Source organism: Artemia franciscana, chromosome 21 (assembly GCF_032884065.1).
Source record: "Artemia franciscana chromosome 21, ASM3288406v1, whole genome shotgun sequence".
In the NCBI taxonomy this organism is placed as follows: domain Eukaryota; kingdom Metazoa; phylum Arthropoda; class Branchiopoda; order Anostraca; family Artemiidae; genus Artemia; species Artemia franciscana.
Genome location: NC_088883.1, coordinates 25,978,108 through 26,000,922, shown reverse-complemented (window position 1 = coordinate 26,000,922; position 22,815 = coordinate 25,978,108). Strand labels below are relative to the sequence as shown.

The 22,815-nt window shown below is 33.8% G+C and overlaps 1 protein-coding gene across 1 annotated transcript; it reads right to left on the bottom strand.

Annotated features, from left to right (window-relative positions):
* Positions 1-3,868: 3,868 nt before the first annotated feature.
* Positions 3,869-20,906, bottom strand: LOC136040573 (vesicle-fusing ATPase-like). The gene is made up of 4 exons (XM_065724808.1): positions 20,510-20,906; positions 19,714-19,827; positions 9,347-9,637; positions 3,869-4,249 (listed from the first exon to the last, which is right to left on the bottom strand). The coding sequence occupies exons 1-4, from the start codon at positions 20,564-20,566 to the stop codon at positions 4,172-4,174; spliced, it is 540 nt and encodes a 179-aa protein (XP_065580880.1). The 5' UTR covers positions 20,567-20,906; the 3' UTR covers positions 3,869-4,171.
* Between the last annotated feature and the right edge of the window lie 1,909 nt (positions 20,907-22,815).

Here is a 22,815-nt window from a genome sequence, read left to right as displayed (position 1 = left end):
AGTATGTCTCATGGTGAACGTAAAGATAATTCGGAGAAAGCTCACTACAGTCAAAGCATTTTAACAATGTAGGTTCAAAACTAAAGAGAAAGAATAGACTCACCCAAGGTAGTTTAGCTTCATATAACAATAATTAAACTAAATTAGTAATAAAAAAAATTTGTCACTAGCAGGATTTATAGCCATGATATCGTGTAAAAATGAGGGTACTGTTACTATTGAAGAATATGTAAGCGGGTATGAGGCAAAACCGAAGAAAAATACTTTTCTACAATTTCATGGTAAAAAGTGGCCTGATATTTCATTCGTTAAGATTCGTGACATATTTTCATAGCCCTTTCACATTATTCCCTATATACGAAGACAAAGTTACACCGGCTTTCCGAGATCTGATCCGTGTTGCAGCAACTTATGTAAAATTTTAAGCCAGTCAAACCATCAACAAGTTACCCCTTGATTGGTTCTCGTATTGAAAGATTTGACCCCATAAGAAGAAAGAAAAGTTTTTTGGCCACAAAATAGTATACAGGTAGTCCCTCTGTTTCAAACAGATTGTCATTTGGAACTGCAAGTAAGGAACCCGGGTCAATGGTAACCGAAACTCAAAAAAACAAAATTTTGATACCAATAGATATATCAAAAGAATTGGAGTTTTGTGCTGTTTTCAAATATGTAAGTTTCATCAAGTTATATCTTACACATCAAAGGATACAAGCCAAAGAAAATTGCTTGATTTCAGAAAAAGGGGATCATATAACTAAAAGTAATAGGATGCTAAGGAAAATCCCGTTATTAGATTCAGCGTGTCTAAGAACCCTACTGTAGAGGTTAACCCTATTCAACTCAATTGCATTCAGTTCAACTCAATTGTAGCTCAACCTCAATTCAATAAAACCCCCGTTTGAGCGTGGAACTGTTTATACTTAGGATAGGCAAACTTGAATTGAATTGAGGTTAATCTGAATAAATTTGCGTGGGGGGGGGCTAGGAGAGTTGAGTAACAAGAGGGCTAAGAAACAAGAGGGGTGAGTTGAACGGATTCCAATTGCATGGAACTGTTTAAAAGAGTTTGATCTTCGATGATTAAGAATTAAAAAAAGAAAAAAAATTGGATTATTGATATAATAAACCTGTAATCATATAGGTTTAAAACTAGAATCTTTCTGTAAGTGAAAATTAATCTGTAGTTTTTTTTGTTTTTTTTAAATTGTTCAATAAGTAAAAATCCAGTATACAAAAGTGGTCCTGGATTAACAAGAGAAAACCTTGCCAGTTGAATTTAAGCTGGTAGGTTGACTGGTGACAATATTATGCTTTTTTATGCTGTCCTACATTTTAAAATACCCACAAACGGTATTGTGGCTTACGGATGTTATAAAAAGAATAGATGGCGCTAGTCATTCAGTAGCATCAGTTTCCATACTACCAAGTTTTCCATATTATTTGCGCGGATTATTTGCGCTTTAAATAATTTAAGGAATCACCAACGGTCATTGAAGCAAATGTATCAATACCTTAAGCCGTTAAATAATCTCAAGATTTACTTCATTATAAAAAGAAATTATAAAATTGGTTCTATCGGAGTTGTATAAAGATTTTCCGTTTATGCAACCGAAGGTTCCAGACTGAGGCCAGGTGCCCTGTACGCAAATCTCCAATCAGACTGGTGAATTATGGGTGTCCTTTTTCTCCAACCCCCCTAGTCAAAAGTCTGTACCCTTTATCTTTTTTCCCTTTTAATCAACATTGTATCAAACCTGTCTCCTCCCCAGAGATAGTTTTTCATATTTTAACTAAATGACAAATTACAAAATCGAATGATTTATCGTGATTTTCCTTAAAGACAACGACAATTTAAATCTGTCTGTCACAAAAATGACAATACATTTTACCGTCAGTCTGGGAAGCTTACTGTTAGTTACATTCCCAAGTAACATTTGAATTTCAGATGTCAGGTGAGACGGACGCCTGGTCCTGCTGTAAGAAGAAGATTTTCCTTTGAGATGTGAAGCAATAAGCTTAGTGGTCATATTACACCGTCATCCATACCTACCTCCTTAGATATTTAGCAACTAGACAATTTGAGACTGTCCAACCTGATTGACAGAGAGTTGTAAACGTTCAATTTTCTTCGTAATTACTGCAAAAACAAGCAATTCGATCAATTTTCTATGATCTTGTGTTATCCTCATTAAGTTGCTGGATTTTGTTGGATTTTTCATTTGGACTAAGACAATTGATTGAATAATATGACAAATTTACTTAACCAAGAAACGGCGAAAATGTGGGATCTAGTACTTTTTTTAGCACAATATTGTGCTTTCTTTTACGCTTTCCTACATTTTAAAATACCCCAAAAATGTATAATGGCTCTCGGAAGGTATGAAAAGATTAAATGGCGTAATTCATTCATTTATGCTACAGTAGCACCAGTTTCCAGTTTTGTAAGCTTACCCTTAAAAGTGCGTACCCTTCATCTTCTATCCCCTTTAATCAACATTGTATCCGACCCGTCTCCTTCCCTAAGCTTCCCATATTATTTGAGCAGGACTTTAAAAATAATTTAAGAAATCATCAACAGTCATTGAACCAATTGTCTCAGTACTTTAAGCCGTTCAATTATTTTAAGGTTTATTTCAACATAAATTATAACATTGGTTAATTTGGAGTTGAACAAAGATTTTCAATTTATGCAACCGAAGGTTCCAGACTATGGCCAGGGGACCCGAACACAAATCTCCGATCAGATTGATTAATAATGGGTGTCCTTTTTTTTCCAGCTCCCTTAGTCAAAAGTGCGTACCCTTTATCTTCTATCCCCTTTAATCAACATTGTATCCGACCCGTCTCCTCCCCAGACATAATTTTTATGTTTTAACTAAATGACAAATTGCAAAATCGAATAATTTGCCCTGCTTTTCCTGAAAGAAAATGACAATTTAAATCTGTCTGTCACAAAAAATTAATTAACCTTAACCTTTAACTCTTATTCAACTAACTAACTAACGTACGCTCAGAATATATACGGAAACAGATCTAGTCAAAGAACACGTAATTAAACTATATCGTTTATTACATGTCCTGGGTTAATAGCTTTATGATCCATATACTTTAAACTTCTTATCCTTTAAACCCTTCAAAACTCTTATTGTTTGCTATTTCTATGGGTTTTTTTAAAGGTACATTTTTGCTAAGCTTTGGTTTAACTGATTGACAGAGACTTTAAATTTTCAATTGTTTACGTACTTGCTGCAAAAGCTAGTATTTCAATCAATTTTCTTCACGTTCTTGTTTAATCCAGATTAAGTTGCTGGATTTTCTTTAGATTTTCATTTGGACTAAAATAATTGATTAAATAATATGACGGATTTACCAAACCAAGAAACGATGAAAATGTGGGATCTTTTGCTAGATTTTAGAAGAATAGACATTATTCGTTAAACTTGTGGCTTGTGTATTTATTTGTTAAAATTGTAGGCAAAGTATCGGACAATTTTTTATGGTCAGCAAGCTTGTGAATATTTGCTGACCTAAAGGACGACCCGGAACAGAGCCAAGCGGGTAAAATTACAGTTTATTTATTACTTCGATAGGCAAAAACTAAGATATCACTTGACTTGATACATCTAAGAGCTGATTCCAAATATGCTAATCGCTATGTTTTCATTTGTCTGCAGAAGAAGCAGCACATTAGCTTTGGGATAACAAACTTGGATATTTTGCTGGTTGTTGTTGCATTGGACTTGCGCTAAAAGTATCTTTCTGACACACTCGTAAGGTTTATCATATAATATTGTTATTCTTCATTCGAAGTTTTTCGGCAACGCTAGACAAATTTCATAGTTTAAAGGCGCATTGCAAGGGTAGGTTTCATTTCAACTATTTTATTTTTGGATCCGATTGACAAAATCTGACATACATCAAATTAACATAGGCACTGTATGGCAGCTTAAGAGCAATAAACAAAAAACTTAAAAAACATGGTCACAAATTTCGAGGTTTCACAAATTTCGAGAGAACTGTCGACTACTGATTGTTAGAAAGAATATCTCCAAATGTCCCCCACACTGTCTCCTGTCTCCATCCACCTGTCTCCTGTCTCCATCCACCTGTCTCCTGTCTCCCCCACTCTGACAGTTTCTCACTCAGAATGCCCTGGTTTTCAAGTATTTCAGTAAATCTTCTTGTTTGTCCTTTTACACCAGGTAAATCTAGGAGGAATAGCAGCCTCTTTATTCCAACAGAGAACCTAGAATCGAGCAGGTAATTAGGATGTGATTATTAAGATTTAAAAAAAGCTATACGAGGGACATGAGGAAAAGAAAGGTAAGAATCAAATACTAGAATAGACATAAAAGTTTTAGTAAATGAAAAATAAAAAGGGGAAAGAGAAAAAATCTTTATTGATAGTAGTACATAATTAGTATAATTAGATATTAGTACAAACATAAAATTGAATGGACTGTAATGAGACACACTCATCTCCAGAAATTAGGGGCGACTGAGATGTATTTTTAAAATATTTTATTAATTCTTTATATTTTATATATTTGAATGAATGTAATGCCGTGTACCTTTTCGGTAGCAAACAAGTCCCATCCAATACGCGATTTACCCCCTTTCCCACACTCCCTAATTCTGACAGTAGTTTTCAAGAATTTCCACTTTATTTCCTTATTTTTTATGATTAGTTTTTTACTTTTTATTTACTAATGTTTTATTAATATATTCAATAATTTTTTTTCATGATCTTAAATAAAGCGGAATTTTACATACCTGACTGGCTGAACAAGAGTAGAGTCAGTGCGTGTTTTCACTTCTATAATTAAAAAAAAGGGCTCTGAAATTTGTATTTCATTTCATTTATTTTTTCACTTGTTCTCCAGAGACGTAATATTATCTACCTTTTTCATTACCTAGGACACGAATTCAGCCTCTACCCTCATTCTAACAATAGTTCTCACCAATATTTCATTCCATTTGACTTATTTTATCTTGTTCTGCTATACATTTAAACAAAGTATACATCTAACCCAGTAAATTGTTTCATCCCTATAGTTTTAGCAACAGTTCTCAAACAATCTGATCTCATTTTATTTATTATATTTGGCATTTTTTAACTATTCTTGTTTAGTGACATACTTCGCAGTCTTATTATCTAACTTGGTTTTATTACGTCCGATAGTTGATTTGGAAGAAATTACTGCATTCAGCTAAAATTCAAAATGAGAACACAGCTTGTAGGGGAGGGGGTGTTTCTTTTTTCAGAGGGACAAATTTATATTAGGAAGGGAGACGCCTTGCATGCGAAGGTCCACAAACAACAATAGAGATGAAAATTTAACGAAATAAACAAAATGATACTGAATTATTTCCGTGAATTTTCTCGGATCAGGTTCACAGTCCGTTAGCACGATACGAATTAATACGATTCAAAAATCGTTTTAGTTCGATAATACGATACGAACTAATTCTGCTAAATACTCATTTTTAAGTATTGCACAGTGCAGTGATTTTATAAACTTGATTATTGAAAAAAGGAACTCACAACAACAAGTTGTTTGAAATTTTGTCTTTCTTAAATTTGGGCACTTTGAATGTGGCCCTAGTTTTCAAACACTTTTGCAGATTTTAATTATTTGTGACGCGTTTTTAGATTATTCTCCTCTTAAAGCTCTAATAATTCCATTGCATTTGGAATTATTATTTAGAACAACTTCAATTTCTGTCTCAAGGCATTATGATGATGCCGTTAAATATGACGGCATAAAATTTTCATCATGTCTCCTTTATTTTTATTTTAATGAAAACGATTTTTATTTCAACTATTTTCTAGAGTTTTTTTTTATAGCTGAATATGTAGAGTAATGTCCAAGCAGCTTTTCTTAAATTGGGTGCTTAGATTGTGGCATTAGTTTCCAAAACTCATTTCAAAACTGTGTTCCTCTTGAAGTTCTATTCAGTCCATGTTTTTCTGCAATTCTCATTTAGAATAGCTCTTATTTTTTACCTCAAGAAATAATGATGGTATATTTCCATTATATTTCATTGATTTCCATTTATTGAAAATAAATTCTATTCCAATAAATATCTATTCAATCTTTTTATCGAGAGCCACACTCAATCTTACAAAGAGCTTCAAGCGCCTCACAAACCAAGATTTGCATAACCGTTTGCTTACTAGATAAACTCAGAAGAATTTACAAAATACACTTCACTGTCTTGAATAATTTCCATTGTTTAAACAATAAAGATATGACGTTTTGAAGATTTAATTTGAGAATTTAGCCAAGAAATTTTCAAAAATCCGCTAGACAAAAATTAAGCTAATCTAAGGTTCTTGGTGACCATCATAAACCAAAGCTGCTTATTTCTATCTTTTTCTTTGTTCTTAGTAGTAGACGAAGGAATACTAGAAACTAAAAGAATACACCGTCAATTCTGTCTGTATAGTTTAATAGCATGAATTATGCGGGGAGAAAATGCTCGTTATTTTATTTATTTATTTTTTAATTATCTCATGTGTTTGATCCTGAAAGTTTCATATAGATTCAAGTACCACCAAATTTAATCAAACTGCCTCTTCTATATTTAACAGAGACTTCAATTCGTAGTAACAAACTATAAACTCCTCCACAGACCCCGTGAAAGGGGCTGCAAGTTACACACTTTGACCTGTGTTTACAGATAGTAATGGTTATTGGCAAATGTACAGAAGTTTTCAGGGGGACTTTTTGTTGCTTTTTTAGGGGAATGGGGGTTGTGTGGGAGGATCCTTCCATAGAAGAATTTGTCATGGGGAAGAGAATTTCCATGAAGGCGGCTCAGGATTTTCTAGCATTATTTCAAAAAACAATAAAAAAATGAAAAAGATTTTTCAACTGAAAGTAAGGAGCAGCATTAAAACTTAAAACGAACAGAAATTATTACGCATGTTAGGGGCTGAACTCCTCCTAATACCTCGCTCTTTACACTAAATTGTATTTAGTAATTTCAACTTTTATTCTACGGCCTTTGTGATTCAGGGGTCATTCTTAAGGAATCGGGACACAATTTAATCTTTAGTGTAAAGAGCGAGGTATTGACGAAGGGCCGAAGCCCCTAATATATGCAACGAATATTACACATACGAATATTGAAGTTTGTTACGTAGGTTAATTCATGAGTTGCGTATATTTTTTACAAATAAAAACGTTCGTAAAAAAAATTAAAAGTTCTAGTTGCCTTTTTAAGTAACCAAAAATTGAAGGGCAACTAGCCCCCCCCCCTCGCTCCTTTTTGTTTCTTAAAATCGTTCAATCAAAACTATGAGAAAGCCATTTAGCCAAAAAATTAAAATAAAAAATAACAGACAAATTTTGCTTTAATAATTCATGTGCGGAAAGCCAAAATCAAAACATATATTAATGCAAAAACGTTCAGAAACTAAATAAAATAACAAGTTTTTTTTTTTACTGAAAGTAAGGAGCGACATTAATGCTTAAAACGAACATCAATTATTCCGTATATGAAAGAAGCTGTTCCCTCCTCAACACCCTGCTCTTTACGCTAAATCTTTTTAACTGTTTTAAAAAGTAAAGTTAAGAGAAAGAGTCAAACTTTATCGTAAAGAGTGGGGCGTTGAGGAGGGAACAGCCCCCTTTACATACAGAGTAATTTTTGTTCTTTTTAAGTTTTGATATAGTTCCTTACTTTCAGTTATAAAAAAAAATTCGGTTTTTTAAAATACCTCATTTTTTCTAATTTTTCCGAATTAACCGTCTTTCTGTAAATTGGTAGATACCAAGTGACATAAAAAGCCTTGTCCTATCTTATCTCAAGTGAACATAAAATCTTAAACGTAATAAGTGAACAAAAAACAAAATTAGGTGAACAGCGTAATAGAAAAGAATCTCAACAGGGATACCCTTGAGATCAAAATCCATTGAAACAACGACATCATTAAATAAGGCAATATTAATATAAATTTGGCAGGAAGGTTTTAATGAAGCAGAGCTGCCATATTACCAAAGAGAAAAGGAAAGATTTGTGTTATAGTTTGGTTTTTTATGTTAAAAATGTTCATCGATTGCATTGGTTATTTTTGTGTCGCATTTTATTATGACAATGGAACTACAAGAAATCTTGACCCAGTAAAAAAAAAAGGTAAAATCTTTGTGCCACAGCATTTTTAAATTCATCCCTCGGTTTCTTTGAATTTGTATACTTTTTTTATTTAAGTTATCTTATTTAACTTATCTATTTAGCTTAAACTTAAATTTACAGTTGGAGCAGCAGTGGCAATATCAATACATTATAAATAAACCACAATTCAGGTGCTATATTAGGTCAGGTGCGATCTTTCAGGTGAAATCTTCCTGAGCATCAATATGCCCAGCCCCATCCCTCGTTCAGATTCTTTTTGGTAGGCTAAATGAAGCAAAGAATTAAAATAATTAAATACGAGTCTAGAATTAACCAAAATTTAATTACAATTTAAAAATTTCGATTTTGGTGTGTGGGTGTGTGTGTGTGGGGGGGGTATTAGTTACTATTATTCTGCTATAAAAGTAGAGCATACAAAGCTAAGAGTTAATTTTATGATTGGATATTCAAACCTAAGAAAAATAACGTCAATTACATAAATAAGACTCACAAACGCAAATATTCCTTCGATATGTGAGAGTAAGGCAATAAACAGATAAAAAGGAAAAAAAAACATTCATATGAAATCACTAAAACATTTTTTTTTTTTTCATGGAACGATTTCCAATATTTGTAACCTTCTTTTCGTGTAACTTTCCAAGAGTCTAAAAGAATTAACCACGGTAAAATACAAATAAGTAGTATATGAATCGTTTAATATAATAAAACAATAATCCTTTAACCCATTAAGTAAATAAGAAGAATCTAAATTGACAACGCTGCATATGCATAACAACGCGGTGTAATCCCTGATTAAAAAAAAAAAAAATCAAACTGGGCAAGGCAGCTATCCAAAGTCCCAACCGATCCGATAAGATGGACCTTTGAGTAATTGTAGATTGAACTTATCCGTTTGCAAGGAAACGATAGCAAAATTCATAGTTTAAGTTGCAATTGGTTGGTGTTTTGGCTAACATCGTTATAATATTGGACGTATTATCCATGTTGCATGTACAGCTTTTTTTTTATTTACCCGAAAGGACTGCTTACGTATGTCCAAAACTATTTAATCTCACTATTTTTTGCTGCAAGGAAAAGGAAATAATTCTCTCAATAGTTTTATATCTAAATGTTTTAAACAGCCCTTACTTCTATATAATAAATGTCAAAAGTAAAAAAAAAAAAAAAAAAAAATATAATAATACAGTTTGAACTAATTTACCTTTTTGATTGCTCTACGTCTATTATCTTGAATAAGTCTACCCATATTTTCTGAATCGCAGACTTTGATGTAGGAGAAATTCGACGATTTCGCAATGTAAGCAGCAAGTTCAGTTTTCCCGGCTCCGGGTTCACCCTCAAGAAGAACAGTAACAAGACTGGCATGAGACGCATTTTTAACTTCCTTTATTAGATTCTCTCCAGTCTTGATGATAATAGTTATTTCCTCACACCATTCAATTATACCTCCCTCTTGATATTGATTTATGAGGTGATAGTCGTATCCTAATGCCTGAAATATGAGAAACAAAAGCAGTTAGAACAATCAAAACGAGAGGTAGCAATTACAGATTTGTAAGCCCCATTTAATACAGTTCTTATAGACGTACATGAGTCAATGGAGCGGTAAGGAAGCTGCACTCAGCTTATTGCTCCATTGACTCTGGCCAGCTATTACATCTTTTAAAACAGTTCAATGATGTTCCACATATGCTTTTGAAATGAAGAAAAAAAATTCCGAGAGATTAAAATTTAATAAATAATTAGCAAGGGGAGACCCTCCTTTACAATCTACTAATCTAAAACAAACTGATTTAGGAACATTCAAATATGAAAACCACAATATAGCAGTACATGATCTAGCTGCGTATTGTTTGTTAGATGGTGGTAATCCAGACGCAATATGGTTAAAAACTTAATAGTTACTGAAGAATTGTGGCTAATCTTATTCTCATATTTTTTCAACTGCTTTTGTAATTTTTGGTTTACCTTAAAGGTAAATACGCTGTACGTTCACTGCAATAACAATAAGCAAAGCTAGTCTGGCCTGCCTCAATGATTTATAGAACAGTTAAGGATCAGAACAGAAAGAAGAATTAAAAGTGCGGATAAAAATGACTAGTAAGAGAACCAGAATACTCTCTCTGTCTATAAATTCCATCACTGATTCATCTGATTATAACGTCTAGTCTGGTCAAATATCAAACAAAAACAAAAAAGAGAATAAAAAAGTGCCGTTGTAGCTCGAGCTCTCCTTAACGGCGATGAGCCCTGGTCTACTGTTGTTGCCGTCCTATGTGCCAGGGACACAGCCTAAACTAAATTTTGAGACGAAACGAGGGACAAGGTTGCATGAATTGGCATCCAATATTTAAACGCTGTCATTTAAGAGCAAAAGTGTCAATTCTCATCAGCTTTCGGTATGAGTCCATGAGTGATTTGGTCACCTTCTCTACATGCCAACTTACCACCTGTTATTTACGCTTTTCGACTTGGATCCCTCAATCTAAAGCTTCGCTCCAGATTGAGAGATCGCCTCGAACAGTACTTGTCAATGATACTTAACGCACTAGAAGAAGTCAAGCACTAGCTCGTGAACATTCAGACAGGTAAAACCTGTAAAACAGGTAAAAATAGTAAAGATTAGCATTTTTCTCTAGGCTGAACCTCGATCAGGAGCGTTACGTCAAGTCACTCAGGTCATCAGGAAGGCTAATTTTGTCAGTATGGTTAATTGCAATTTATAACTAATTTTACGAACTGAGTCCATAAATCAGAGTTGCTGCTGAGAATTTGACAATATCCCAAGATTAACTTACGAAAAAGTCCCAAGGTTAGAAACAAATTTTCAAGATGTTAAATAATATCAATGTACTTAAAGTATTTTTTGTGGGTGATATTTAATGCAAACATACCTTTTAAGATCCTGAACTTAGAACTAGATTCCAATGAGTAACAACTTTTCGCAAACAGACAACAGAAAAAAATTAACAGGAAAAGATTCACCCGTGGATTCAGGGAGGCCGGGGGCCATATACCCCCCAAGCTTTTTCTGATGCCCTCTTTCACTGTTTTTTTTTCTTCACTTTTTATAGAATAAATTTGTCAATTTTAAGCACCAATGTCCCATTGCCTCCCCCTCCAAAGATTTTGTTCTTTGGCACCTTTGTCACATCATCTTCCCCAGGATTTTGCTCTAGATCAGCCCCTGGTGAGATTCTTCCAACTTTCCATTTTAATACACCAGCCACTTGATGGCTTAGGAAAAGACCCATGAGGTCGTCCATGAATGGGATGGTCTTATAGTCTGCACCATTTCCTAGGCAGGATAGGAATAAGTTTTGAAGCCGCACCTGAGCCAAGATGGCGTCTACTCTCTTGAGCTGCACCAAGTCGGCAGGAGAATTAACTAGTGACTATCCACTTGATGAAAAAATTTCTCAAATTTTTATCTTTACTCTCTTGCTTGAGCAAGAAGATTGCTGAAGTAAATTCTAGAATGGATTCGCTAATGAATTCACCGTATGCCTCCGACTTGAAATGTGCAAATTGTGGTGGAAATCACAGAAGCAATAGTTTCTCCTGCGCCGTATTGAAGAGCCGTATGCCCGTCCCTGCATCGAGCACTCTAGCTTGTGGCTGATAATTTTCCTCCGCTACAGGTATGGACCATTGCACCGAACCTGATTGTGTAAACCTGTATTTTCAAAACATAAATGGAGCAAGAGATAAATTAATAATTTTAGCCGAAATATTCAAGTCATTCGACGTAGTGTGTGTAGTTGAGCACCAGTTAAGTGGCATTAATAGTTATCAGTTGGAAGTTTCTTGTGACCACGAGTTCTTCATCCGTTCTGCAAAAATTACAGGTGATCGTCCCTCTGGCGGCATTATGATTGGAGTAAAAAAGCCTTAAGTGTGTTTTACTTGAAACTAATGATGCTTTTGTTGCAGTTGATCTAGGCCATACTGTTATTCTTGCAGTTTATATACCTACTAATTACAGAAACGAACAATCTAACGAACGTTTTGCTAAAGCATGTGCAAAAGTCTCAAAAATTTCTCAAAAAATACAAGCGTCTGGCAAAGCCATTTTACTCTGCGGTGTTTTAACACTGACCTCACTACTCCTAATTTACCGTGGTCCCAGATATTGTTATCATTACTTCCGAAAGATCTATCAGTGGCAGCGAAAATTTTACTTTTGTTCATAACTCAGGTAGCGTGACAAATTTGGACTTATAATTTCAGATTTTGAATGTTCAAAAGTCTATTGTTTAAGTATCAGAGGACATTTTGATTAGTGATCATTCTCACCTTTAAGTGCCTGTTGTTTTAAATGTGTTTTGCCATAGGTGTTGTAGTCCAAAATGTTTACAAAGCAGCTTTGGGATAAAAAAGACGTAAACTTTTATCAGTGCATATTAGATGATATTCTCAGTAGAATTAGAATTCCTTTTCACCTCTTGTCACAGTCTCAAAATTTTTCTTCTTTGGAATTATATATTTATTATGCTGAAACTGTTCATGCAATGAAAGTTGGGGCTTCCGTTGCGGTTCCTATTATTAGAGTGCATAGAAATACACAAAAAGGGAATGTCTGCTATTCCAGGATCGCATGAGGCAAAACAGAAACATCGGCTGTGGTATCGTATTTGAGATCAATGTGACCGACCGAGAAATGGCTCCCTTTTCCAGATTGTTAAAAAAAAAGAAAAAAAAAGAAATATCTAAAGTTAGTGGCAACTTGGAAGAAACAACAAGTAAAATATATATCAACCAAAATTAGGAATAGTCCAAAGGTACTTTTTAATGAGGTTAATAAATTAAGTCATCAGCTGATTTATTACACCAAATCCCGTTAGAAAAATGGTATGTACACTTTACCTCAGTCTTTTCATCCATTTTACCATCAACTGAATTAAGTTATCGTGAATTGTTTTATAAGGATTTTTTCTAAGCTCAACCAATACAACAAGAGCTAAGAGTGACGAGGCCGGAAGAGGTATGAGCTATGTTACATATATACGGACGAGGTATATCTGGTATAAGCTCTAGCAAAATTCTAAGAATCAATAGATTGATTTAAAATAAAAATCGGAGGCTTAGTGCTGGTCATGATTTAAAATAAGAGCTCTGAGTCACAAGGTGTAAGAATCTTGTTATTAGATTTATGGGTTGTTTACCAGGGATTAAACCTCTTCTTGGTATAGCCTTGGAAATGTTTTTGTTTGTACGAATTGATTATTGCTAAATAACAAGTGCGAATTGTAAACAAGGGTTGTATAGAAAAACGAGAAGGATTTTGGAAAAGGGTAGTTGGTGTTGGGAGCTTGGCGAGTGTGGGTAGCTTTGCTTAGATGTGAGCAGAATAATTTGTTCCTTCTCAATCTCTTAATGTTAATTTACTAGTTTCCACAGCGTGACATGAGTCTCGCTGACATATTTTAAATACCTTGGAACATTTTGTTTGCTCACATATTAGTTAGTAGTTAGTTTATTTTAATATCTTAAAATTCTCATTTCAGTACGAAGACTATGCAAGATTGTACTTATATTACAAATTATAAAACTTTTGATTTTCTTGATTATCTTCTTAAAACGAGACTATTAAAACCAAAAACCAAACTTCTTTTAAGAATAAAACCTTTGCTCTTTTTTAACTCTTGTGTTGTGTTAACTTTATCTCAAGTATTAGGTACGGGTTATTTCTAACACTTCTTTTTTTTTTTATGTATATTTTTATTAACCGGCAGAGTTTGATGTCTTCACGCTACGCTTATTCTTGGTAATTCTCCACACTCTGTTTAAACCGGTTTACAAAATGGTGGCAGCGACGGAGATAAGATAAAACCCTCCTCCTAATAAAATTTATAAAATTCATATAACATTTAAAAAGTTTTTACGCTTCGTTTAAAAGCTTAAGACCACAATCTTTTTATTTCTACTGTACAGTGCTTGTCTTTTCTTCTTTATATTACCTTCTTTTTACTTTTTCTCAAGCTATTAATTTTTTTTTTTTTTTGCATAAGTGCTTGCTTATTTGCACGTTTGTTCTTTTTTTAGATTAAACAAAAAAAGTGTTTTTTTAATGAAAGTAAGGAGCAACATTAAAACTTGAAACAAACAGAAATTACTCCGTATATGAAAGGGGCTTCTCCTTCTCGACGCCCCGCTCTTTACGCTAAAGTTTGACTCTCTCTCTTAACTCTACATTTTAAAACAGTAAAAAACTTTAGCGTAAAGAGCGGAGCGTTGAGGAGGAAAAGCCCCTTTCATATACGGAGTAATTTCTGTTCGTTTTAACTTTTAATGTCGCTCCTTACTTTCATTTAAAAAACTTGTTTTTTTTTTTTGTTTAATTTCTGGACGTTTTTGAATTAATGCATAATTTGATCTTGGCTCTCCGCACATAATAATTAAAACGAAATTTGCATATTAATTTTTTGGGGCTATCCAGTACTGTTACGTCAGTTACGTGTCTACGACATTTGCTTATTCTACCCACCAAGTTTCATCCCGATTTCTCTAATCTAAGCGTTTATAGGTGCTGTTTTATGAGTTATATTATGAAGTATGTTATTATTTATGGGTCATGTTTTGTGAGTGGTTTTTTGAGTTATATGCAAAAAAAAGCTATCAGTTTTCTTTTCATATTCCTCTGTGTACATCTTTTGGATGTTAACAAGGCATAAATAAATTATTATTATATTAATATTTAATCTACAAGCCTTTGTTTGACTTTTACACCCTTCTTCCTTCCCTTTTTTCACAGCTTTTCTTTTCCCTTCTATTTAATCTCCCTTGATTCCAGTCCTGGAGATATGTTTTTCATCTCAAGAATTGTCCAAAAAAAACATCTGATGTTAAAAGAATGAAGTTTCTCCATAAGAGATATCCTACGCTTTAATCTAAACTTTTCGATAAAGCAATCTTTATGAGACCAAAAAAAAACACTTACTGGTTTGACATCATAGTCAAGAGCGTCCTTAAAATCCTCCATTGTTAAGATGTTATTTACACCATCCTGATCAATTTCGAATTCAACTTCTACTTTGTCTGGCTCAAGAAGAACGTCAAAGAGATCGCCCCTTGTTACGGAGACGTTGTCTATGTCTATATCGGGAAAAGTTTCGAATTCATCTTCTTCTTTTGTCGATATTTTTATAGAGCGAAACAATCTCCTTGAGAAAGCCGCCTGAACTAGAGCGGCAAGTTCAACCACACTGAAGTTTTTAGTAAGGGAAGCAAGCTCCTAGAACGAATTAAAATAACAAGTTAAAAAAAGATTTTTTATCTGGGCAATACACGTGTCATAAAGCCCGAGACAAAGTAGACTTCGGACGCAAAGCCAAAATGCAAAAAATTTCGGTGGACACATCAAGTATCTATAGTCACAGTCCGACGTAAATTAGATAAAGCAGCGGTATTAAAACTCTCCCTTTTGCGTTAATGCCATGCTTACTTCGATTTAATGAAATTCAATAACTAGGACGGACAATTAGGATGTGGCTGGAAATTTGTATTAATCAAGTTTTGTCGAAATATCTTTCACATGTCATTGATAAACAACCTCAAAAGTGTCCTTTGTATTAAAAAATAGGTAGAGAGGGAGAGAGATGGAAAGAAACAGAGGGGGCGGAGAGTTTGGGGAGGGGGGAGAGTGACGCGGAAAGGGAAAGTTCCCTTTCAATTTGAGTCAAATTGAGTGAGAGGCAATTCTGGCATAACCCACTTTCCTTTAGGATTGTAAAAAAAAAGGTTAGAAAGGTTAGTTTATTTGTTAACAGACATGTCTGAGAGAGAGAGAGAGAGAGAGAGAGAGAGAGAGAGAGAGAGAGAGAGAGAGAGAGAGAGAGAGAGGTAAGAGTTCTCGACCTCTGTACCTCCTAGAATGCCGGTCTCTGTACCTCCTAGAATGGAGCTTTCCACTCAGAGGTAGAAAACATGGTTCAAAGATACTAATTCCTCTCCGGAACAGATTACAAAACTTCTTTTAGCTGACCTAGTCAATGCTCTTGTAAGAAAAAGAAAAAAAAAAGCGAAAACCATCTTTTCCATCCCAGGCTAAAATCATAGACTACTTGGGTTGGGAAGAGACAGGCATATTTCTTAAATGGAAAATGTTAATTTACCGAAGTCTATATGCAACATTCGATCGGCTTCGTCTAATACCAAGAATGTAACTCTTCGTAAATCTATTTCCTTCCTTTTCACCATGCCAATCATAAGACCTACGAAAAGAAAGAAATAATAGCCAATTGAATATTTCCGAATCTTCAGAAGGATTTGTCACTTTTGCGAACAAAAAAAAAAATTAAATTTTCCCTTCTTCTAGAATTAAGAGTATGCTGCATATTCTACCCTAAAAAGTTTCTATTTTCTGACTGACAGAGATACGGAAAAAAGAAGAAATTTTATTAATTCGGTGAAAAAACAACAAAATTAGTTAAAATACCTATAACAGAAGTCCTACAAAACATCTATAAAAAAAAAAAAAAACTATTGAGATCTAAAACTAGAGAAAACTGTCTTTTGTATTTATTATTACCACTATTGACATAATTTATCACGAGTGTCGAGATAAGACTTCAAATTAACAAGGTCCTTAAATTAGTATTTAAAATGAAATGTACCCGACCTGGATATTAGTCTGAGCCTTTATCAGTGAGTTTATTATTCATTAAGGTTTCATTGAGTTATCTGTTATTCTCATATTTTTTTTTGTCTCGCATTAAGTTTCTTCGATAACATTAGAATTTATACAAACATGCCAACATGCGAGTCCTATATCAGACAATATGAGACTTACAGTACGTAATGTACAGAAATCATCTGACCATTAAAATACCTATCAAAAGAAGTCTATATCTTTTTTGGGCTCTTTATTTTCGAATCCAAGATTTCTAGTATATAGCCTAAAGAATCCACCAAACCATCATAAATACTTTCAGTAATTCCTGCAAATTATGGGGAAGTGTGGAGGGGTTTCGAAAATTTCAAACAATAGGCAATTAATTCCACTCTAATTACTCCAAGTCTCCAAGATAGCAAGCAACAAAGTTTGAGCATTTTCCCCTTCAAGCTAGGAAAAAAACAATCATGCTGCGTCTATTAGTTATTGCAACTTTTCACCAAGCAAGCTCTTAAGGCCTAATGTCCATGTGTTAAAGATTTGCGCCATTTCTTTCTTATGACTAGGGCTACTATGCTTATCCTTGTCCTACTGTTTTATACCTTTCTTTTCTTTTCCCAATTAAATATTGACAATCTGTTGTATGCTTTAAATAATTGGGTCATTAAAGTTGCTGATTGGTATGCTAGTAATTGCTTGTCTATTACCGCTTTGAAGAGTAGTAACATACTGTACTCAAGAAGTAATTTTATACTTAATGGCAATACTATTATTAAAACGCAGCACATATAAATAGGGCTAGCAAGGTAATTTGGATATTTTATAATAGAAGGTCTTATGTTCAAAAATTTTCTTTGAAACTACCTAATGCTGTTGGCATGATTTCCAGAAGTATCGTTTTCCCTACTTATATTCTTCAAATTTATTATTTTTTTCGTCTCATTCATTATTATGACATGTTGCACCTCTATTTGGGTGTCTGATTTTCCCAGTTCTTATAAACCCTTAAAAAACTGCAAAATCATGAAACCGAAGTTATGTTTAGTCGATCTTAAATCTCAGTCTTATTCTTTTGAAAATTTAAAGTTTGTCTACAAACGAAACGAAAACAAAACCCTCATTAAACAACGTGTGAGATAGGGAAACATATTTGATACTATACCAGAATTATCTACGATACAAATGATACTACACAGGAGTTTGACCTTACTTGGAGTAGCTACAATGAGCGTTACTTGCTTCCCTTACTAAAAACTTCAGTGTGGTTGAACTTGCCGCTCTAGTTCAGGCGGCTTTCTCGAGGAGATTGTTTCGCTCTATAAAAATATCGACAAAAGAAGAAGATGAATTCGAAACTTTTCCCGATATAGACATAGACAACGTCTCCGTAACAAGGGACGATTTCTTTGACGTTCTTCTTGAACCAGACAAAGTAGAAGTTGAATTCGAAATTGATCAGGATGGTGTAAATAACATCTTAACAATGGAGGATTTTAAGGACGCTCTTGACTATGATATGATTTATCATTGGCCAAATAAAGGCGCAAGTCTTTCCAGCACCAGTTTTGGCAATTCCAAATACATCAAGCCCCAATAAAGCGGCTGGTACTACCTGGGCCTATAACAGAGAAAAACATTTTAAGTTCATTCATTAAAGTAAAAATTGAGGCAATGATGAAAACATAGCATTTATCCTATAAAAAGATTAATAGTCTTCTCCGATACGATTGTATTAAACAAAATTACAAGTATTTATTTTTTATAATGATTTTATTGCAGAAAAATGAAAAAAGTCACAATGTCTCATTTGGATGCTCACAAGCTTGACTTCTTATTGTCAATTCTTATTGGACAATATAAATATTTATCTCCCATTTATAATTGTTTTTTTTTTACTCAAATTTCAACATTCAGACCCTCTCTGTCTGATAGCTTGCTGTTAATAAAGTTCTAAACTGGAGATTTAACTGATAACCCTATTCATATTTCTAACTCCTCATACCCACAGGAAAAGTGTCATTTTTTTCATATCCACACATATCCTTCTTTTCCTCAAGAGATATTTACCAGATATTTCAAGTACGTGTTGGTTGGAAATCATGGTCAGAAATACTAAAATAATGCGATCCACAAGACTTTAATTCTTTGAAACTGAAAAACAATTTTTGATTATGTTATCAATATTCTTCTGCTATTGCTATACAAATTTATCACTTATATCAAGGTATATACACAATTTCGCATTGACGTATAACACACGGATAGTAAACAAACTGTAAACACTTTCAATGTTTAAGTTGAATATGCGCTCTAAGGATTATTGACGATTCTTTCATTTTACAAATTCGTTTGAGTTTGAAGTGCACCAATAATGAATAATAATCTAAAATAAACGGTTAAAAACCTGACAAACCAAAGTACAAGATAGTTATAGTAAAAGCCGCTTCGTAGAAAAAAATTCGAAGGGATGGACTGAATTCCAGAAGTAAAATTTTATAATATTTGACAAGCAAGTCTAAAACAAAAAGACATTTTAAAATTATAAACTAGGACCAGATAAACTTCTTATGTAAGGAGGGGGGCAAGGATTTTTTTCAAATTTTATTTTCAAATACAGATAAAGAATTTTTTTAATCTAGAAAAGGGATCATTTTGTTTTTTCTATGATTTTGTTCAATGCAAATACCAAAGGTTTTTTCAAAATCTAGGTAACGGGAAAATTACCTACCCCCCCCCCCCCCTATATGGCACCCTGATAAGCTTTGTAACATCTATTATTGATCCCCCAAGAAATTTGAAAAATTAAATGGGATACATCCTTTGGTTTTTGTCTAATCAAAGTTACAGAAACCTCTTCATCTTTTTGTGCCCAATAGCGAAATTGCCAAAAAAAAAAGAATAATATATTTTTTGCACCCAGCCAAAACAGTACAAAACTCTAGGCTTGTTATTACCTGAATAGGAGTTGGTTGTGTATATTCCATTTCCCAAATTACTTTCAATAGGCCCTCGTCAAGTGAAAGATGAGCAAACGATGACACGGGCTTAGGAGGTGAAGGACCACTGACCTGTAACAGCAAAAACTTATTTCATCATGGATAAGTAGAAAACAATACTACAGTTCGCCATGATTGAACTATCTGATGCACTATAAGCTTATCTGAAATGTATTTCTTCACTAATTATTTGTTCAAAATCTGTCAATCTAATATTTCTGCTTGAAAAAAAAAGGAAAGGAGGGACCATGCCATACTGGCAAACTAATTCGTTGCTTGGGTGACAGTATTGCCTAAAAATGTATATTAGTTTTTAGCCTGTGACTTTTGAAACGTCAAATAGCCTATAAGAATTTGAAACATTAAAAAAAAAAAAATCCTATATAACAAAGTGCCACCTCCCTACAAAAAATATTCCCCCCTCCCAAAAAAAAATTGTTTAAGATGTATAGAAACAATTTTACTTGCCCAGTTCTAGCCGAGACAACAACACCTTTCTTTCTCCAGGAACCGTATGCAAACATAATCACTTTTTAGGTTCATTGCTTTACTCTAATTATTTTTAATATTCATTTAATATTTTTTAAATTCTAAATTTTAAACTTTAAATGGCTAGTAAAAACTGAACTTCCAGTTGGTGAACAAGAGATTTGCGTAAGAACCCCTAGAATAAGCATACGTATATGCCTATGTATTTCTTGATTTAGTTTTAGACTAAAATTAAGAGAAAGAAAACCAAAAATTAATTGTGCACCTTGATTCCAAGCTTATCTCGAAGCTCATCAACTTGATCTGCTTCCATGTTTTTCATATCTTCTGGTTCAACATATACCTGTAAAACAAAAAGATTTTTGTTCTTGACTAATTCTATTAGGTCTTTCTTGCAGCAGTCCTCATTTATATTACAGGTACATGTTCGTTTCTTTCTTGTAATTCTTTTACCTGTTTGATAAAACCTATTCTAAGATACAGATATCGAACATTTTTTCCACTCACTTATTGTTAGGCCCCGGCCCCACACAACTGAGGAAAGAGAAAAAAAATGTAAAAAATATATGAAGACGAAGAATTTCTAAAAACAACAAAAAGTTAATCCAACGAAGAATAAGAATTTGAAAGCAATAGTTCTCTCAACATTTCCCTTTTTTAATCAAATGAAATCAAAAAATCACTTCAAATTCGTTTAAAAAAAAACTATAGTAACTTCAATATTTAAGCATTAGTGCATCCCATCCATATTTGGTATTATAAATAAATAAAAAGCCACAAAAACTATACAAGCTAAAGAAAAATATTGATTTTTTTTTCATCAAGAACCAGAGCTATGAGCTCATATGGCTCTTGTGACGAGGTCGAAAGAGCCAAGAGATCATATGGTAAGAGCTCTATTAAAATTCTAAAAATCAATAGATTGATTTAAAAGGAAAATCAGAGGCTTAGTGTTGATCGGGATTTGAAATAAGAGCTCTGAGTCACGAGGTCTCTAAATATCAAAATGCATTTAGATTCCATCATCCACTCGTAAGTTAAAAATACCTCAATTTTTCCTCTCCCTTCAGCCCCCCAGATGGCCGAATTAAAAAAAAAAAAAATTATCAAGTCAATTTGTGCAGCTCCCTGACACGCCTATTAATTTTCATCGTCCTAGCACGTCCAGAAGCACCAAACTCGACAAAGCCCTGAGCCTCACCCCTTAACTCCCCCAAAGAGAGCAGATCCAGTGCGTTTACGTCAATCACGTATCTACAACATTTGCTTATTTTACCCACCGAGTTTCACCCTGATCTGTCCACTCTAAGCGTTTTCCAAGATTTCCGGTTTTCCCCTCCAAATCCTCCCAAAGTCAACAGATCTGGTCGAGATTTGAAATAAGAACTCTGAGACATGAGTTCCTTTTAAATATCAAATTTCATTAAGATCTGGCCACCCATTCTTAAGTTAAAAAAAAACCTCAATTTTTCTAATTTTTCAAAATTAACAACCCCCAGCTCCCCCAAAGAGAACAGATTCAGTCCGGTTATGTCAATCACCTATCTAGAACTTGTGCTTATTCTTCCCATCAAGTTTCATCGCGATCTCTTCACTCTAAGCGTTTTCCAAGATTTCTGTTTCCCCCTCCAACCCTCTGTCTGCGGATCCGATTCGAATTGAAAATGGTGCATCTGAGACATATTATCTTTCTATATATCAAGTTTCATTAAGATCCGATCACCTATTTGTAAAATAAAGATCTCTCAATTTTCAAGTTTTGCAAGATTTCTGGTTTCCCTCTCCCCCAAAGGCATAGCATAAGCATTTAAATTTATTGCATAAGCTACATCGAAAAGTAATAATTATAATTTATGAGACTACGAATTTTTAGCTTCCAAAGGGAAATTTAAATGGGCAGCGCGGCGAAACTGTTCTCTCCATTTGGAAAATGAAAAATCCATTTATTTGGAAAATCCGTCCCAAAAAATACGAGCCACCCATCACCAATACCCGAACCAGCCCCTACCAATAGTCGAACTCGGTTACAAACAAATTTCTAACCCCCCCCCCCTAAAGTAAGAACTAATCGTTAAGTCATCTCATTGTCGCTTTCTTCACATCGATTTTCAATACTGAGCCGCAGTGTGTGATTTTTGTTTAAATGTAAGAATTTGTATAAAAAATAAAAATAAAAAAAACTGAATTTAGCTATGCTTCGATAGTTTTAAATATACCGATTTCTTTCTTTCTCTCCACGTTTTACATAATTATGAGCTATGTTAAGAAAAATGTAATTAATTCAACTAAATAGACTAAATTCAAAACTTCCTATGTTAAGTTCATGCATTTTATTTTAAATGGAAATATAGCAACATATTTTGCTAATATGTTTTTTATGGAAATGAAACATTAGGTCGTAATACCAGAAAGGTTTAACGCACCCTCCTACGAGGATAACGCAACCTCGTAGAAATACAGAAAGCATTGGGTGCCCAATGCAAATGTCCATGATCGTTTCTGTAATGATCAAATATCGTAACGCCAGCAACAGCACAGCTTAACTAAAGAAATATTTCGAGCCGGGTAACA